At 41.6% G+C, this 3,305-nt stretch overlaps 1 protein-coding gene across 1 annotated transcript in view; it reads left to right on the top strand.

Annotated features, from left to right (window-relative positions):
• The first annotated feature begins 309 nt into the window (after positions 1-309).
• The window catches only part of LOC103354316 (F-box only protein 47), a 9,543-nt gene continuing 6,547 nt past the window's right edge, over positions 310-3,305 (top strand). Inside the window, exons 1-4 of the mRNA XM_008277645.1 lie at positions 310-355; positions 772-933; positions 1,126-1,202; positions 1,475-1,549. Of these exons, the coding sequence (XP_008275867.1) occupies positions 310-355; positions 772-933; positions 1,126-1,202; positions 1,475-1,549 (360 nt within the window). The remainder of the gene's footprint in view (positions 356-771; positions 934-1,125; positions 1,203-1,474; positions 1,550-3,305) is intronic.

The following is a 3,305-nucleotide window of genomic DNA, read 5'->3' as shown; positions in this document are numbered from 1 at the left end:
TCTTCTCAGTAAAAACTACTTTGCTTTTCAGTCCTAACATTTGTATTATGAAAAAAAAAAGTCTTGGTAGTTTAAATTAAATGTGCCAATGCATCGGCTTTATTGCTATTCCTCAGGTGTATTCTTGTTATGGAGTCTTCCGATATGATTTTTGACACCCAACTTGTCTGCAGCTTCGAGAAAACCCATAAAAATTATATATCAACACATTTGGCTCAATCAGGAATGGTGTCCTGTGACTTTTGGTGGCGATTTGTCGTAGCGATTTTGCGAAATTCTTAAAAAACTGCATTGAAAATCCCCATTGAAATGAATGGAAAGTCAGAAGACAACTGGCAAAACCCAGCCATCTGTGGTACCCTGTAGCACGGGCGGGTTTTACAGAGAAAAAACTAAATTAAAGGTGTAAACAGGTCACAAGGCTTTGGATGTTATATGTCTTAATCTGTGTTTTGATATCTTCTACAGGTTTTATGCAGATGCAGTTTAAGTTTTTAGATTTGCGTTTACTTAAGGTGGGTGTCATGACGTCCCTCTTACCAGGGACTCTGACACATGCTGGCTTTTCAAATATTAAACGTACTTATATAAATTATACCTTATGTAATCACAGCAGGACTTATCAGTGGGCAGAAGCTGCATTGTCGCTGCACTCAAACTTTCTTCAGACAGTTTCTAGTTTTGTCTTTGAACAGGGTCATTGAAACACATTTTAGGTTGATGCCAAAGTGTGTGTGTGTGTGTGTGTGTGTGTGTGTGTGTGTTTCTCAGTGCTGGAGATCAGCGTGTTCAGCATGGTGTCCAAGGACATCACGAGAAATGTAGTCGACTACATCTCCACCTTGGCCTGGAAGAACAAAATCATCATCCAGCGCTTTCATCAGCCCACCTGCCTTGAACAGATATCTGCCATTGAGCACTACAGAAGCCTGGGTATTTTGTAATGAAGGTTTTGTTCCTGTTTTGTAGAACTCTTGTCACTGCTCCACACCTGTTGACCTGTTTCAAGCATATTGCTAAAACTCTCCCACCGTACACATGATTGATAACCACACAGTGCTAGGAACAGGAAAGAGGAGGTTTTAGGTTCGGTTTGACGACGTGCTTCTGTGTTTGATGTCTTAGGTGTGTTGTTTAAGAGGTGCACCCTGTTACTGCCCACAAAGGAAAGGTTAAAGTTTATCTTTGGCAGGTTTTCACAGGTAAGAAAGGGACAGGTGAGAGCAGATTGGTGTTCAATGTTTTAGTCTCTGTAATTTTAGTTAGAGTAAGAGTATTGGAGCATATTCTTTAGTTTGCAAGTAACATTTTTGCATTTAAAGGGATAGAAACTGTTTTTTGTTGTTTTGAAAGACCAGTCAGTAAAGTAGTTCACATCATGCACAATGTTGGTTGTAGTACTGCTGAAACAAAATATTGTCACTTTCTATTATCTATAGACAAAAAAAAAAACGGTGCCACTGATTTGTTTCAGATTCCCTGCTTCATGTTGGAGCAGTGTCCAACACCAGACTGCATTGGTTTCTACAGCTGCGGGGTCTTTCTCCAGGTGAGAGCCTCGTATACGGACTGCAAACAAGTTGAAAATTGAATGTGATTAAAGGAAATGACAAATCAGACACAACTGTGAGCAGTCAGTGACAGTGAACCAGCTACNCCTACGGACAATTTACAATCACCAATTAACCTCAGCATGTTTCTGGACTGTGGGAGGAAGCCGGAGAACCCGGAGAGAACCCACGCTTCATGAGGAGAACATGGAGACTCCACGCAGAAAGATCCGCACCGGGACACAAACCGGCGACCTTCTAGCTGCGAGGCAACGGTGCTAACCACTGAGCCATCGTGCAGCCCACTAGTTAAGCTGTTTTATTAAATTTAAGATTAGTAGAGCCACGGGAGGAGACCTGCAATAACAACTGACTGTATAAATGGTGGACATGTAGGAACGTATGGAAGGGGGTTAATATAGGCAAAAAAATAACTATATTTATTTATTCACATTGACTATATCAGAATCAGAATCAGATTTATTGCCAGATATAGTTTACACAACATGAGGAATTTGTTCTGGTGGGTTGGTGCAACAATACAACAATAAATACAGAGTAAACTAAAAGTAAATATGAATAAAAAAATAACTGTAACAGTGCAAAACAGAAGCAAAAAATGTTGTGGAGTAAAGAATTAAAAGTTAAATAAGAACCATGAAACTGTAGTATTATTAATATTTACATTTATACAGATATATTAATAAATAGTTTGCAACATATGGGAGACTCTGTAGGGGGAACATTTTAGCTGCATATTATTATTTAATGTCTTGTCTGCATTACTTCCATTCATTGACTATAACTGAACGCAGCCTGATTAGTAGCCTAGCACGAAGCTAACTAGCTACCAGCTACCAAACTGCACTTATCACATGAACTCTTCCTCACAGTTAGCTAGTTTGTGATACTTCCGCTTCACTCATAACACTTGCTGACTTTTTTCGTGTTACTTTAGGGACATTTCGCGGTTACTTACACGGTTCTAGTCGTTCTCCCTCCTCGTCGGACGGATGAAAGCAGTTTGGCGCCGCCGTCTGCTGGTGTTTCGCTAAACGCGGTGAAGTTAGCACACAGCCGCCTTTACTTTTACCTCCGACGTTTAGCCGCTGATACTGCTCACAATACCGGTAAGATGTGGTTGTAACGTTGGCTTGTATTCGTGTTAAGTCCATGTTTTAAACTGTGACTCTTTAAAGCTGGAGGTTGAAAGTAGTTTGTGAGGAGTTGCGTTTAGCTAGCAGCAGGTTGTTGGTGTAGCATTAGCCGGTTTTAAGCTAGGTTAGCATGAAAGCGTTTTCCTGTTTCCTCGTCAAATTCTTTTTTTTTTCGTTTGACAGTCAATTAAGTGGTGAAGACAATGGCCAAGAAAACAGCCAGAAACGTTGGCAAGTATAAATGGACAAAGAAATCCCAGCGTTACAAGAAGAGTCCCCATGAGCCGGTCCGGACCATCGTGACCCGCAGTCAGTGCGCCTCCGGCAGCAACCTGTTCTACAGAGTCCCGGCGGAGGTGTTCGACATGATCCTGGATCACCTGTCCGGTGGGTGTCACACCGTCCGTCCAACCCAACCTCTAACCCCCAGCGTTCAACACCATGCTTTATCTAGTGTAATGACTCTTAGTCTCTTACTCAGGCAGTTTGTGCTTCAGCTCATTTTCAGGGGAATATATTAAAGAACGCTGCTGATCCAGGGACCCTGCACAGTCTGAGTATTTATGAGCCCATACTGGGTTTAGCTCAGTGGGAGGTT

The sequence above is a fragment of the Stegastes partitus genome, unplaced genomic scaffold (assembly GCF_000690725.1).
Source record: "Stegastes partitus isolate 25-593 unplaced genomic scaffold, Stegastes_partitus-1.0.2 Scaffold3, whole genome shotgun sequence".
Classification (NCBI taxonomy): Eukaryota; Metazoa; Chordata; class Actinopteri; family Pomacentridae; genus Stegastes; species Stegastes partitus.
The sequence above is the reverse complement of the archived record's forward strand: the minus strand, read 5'-3'. Positions and strand labels throughout refer to the sequence as shown.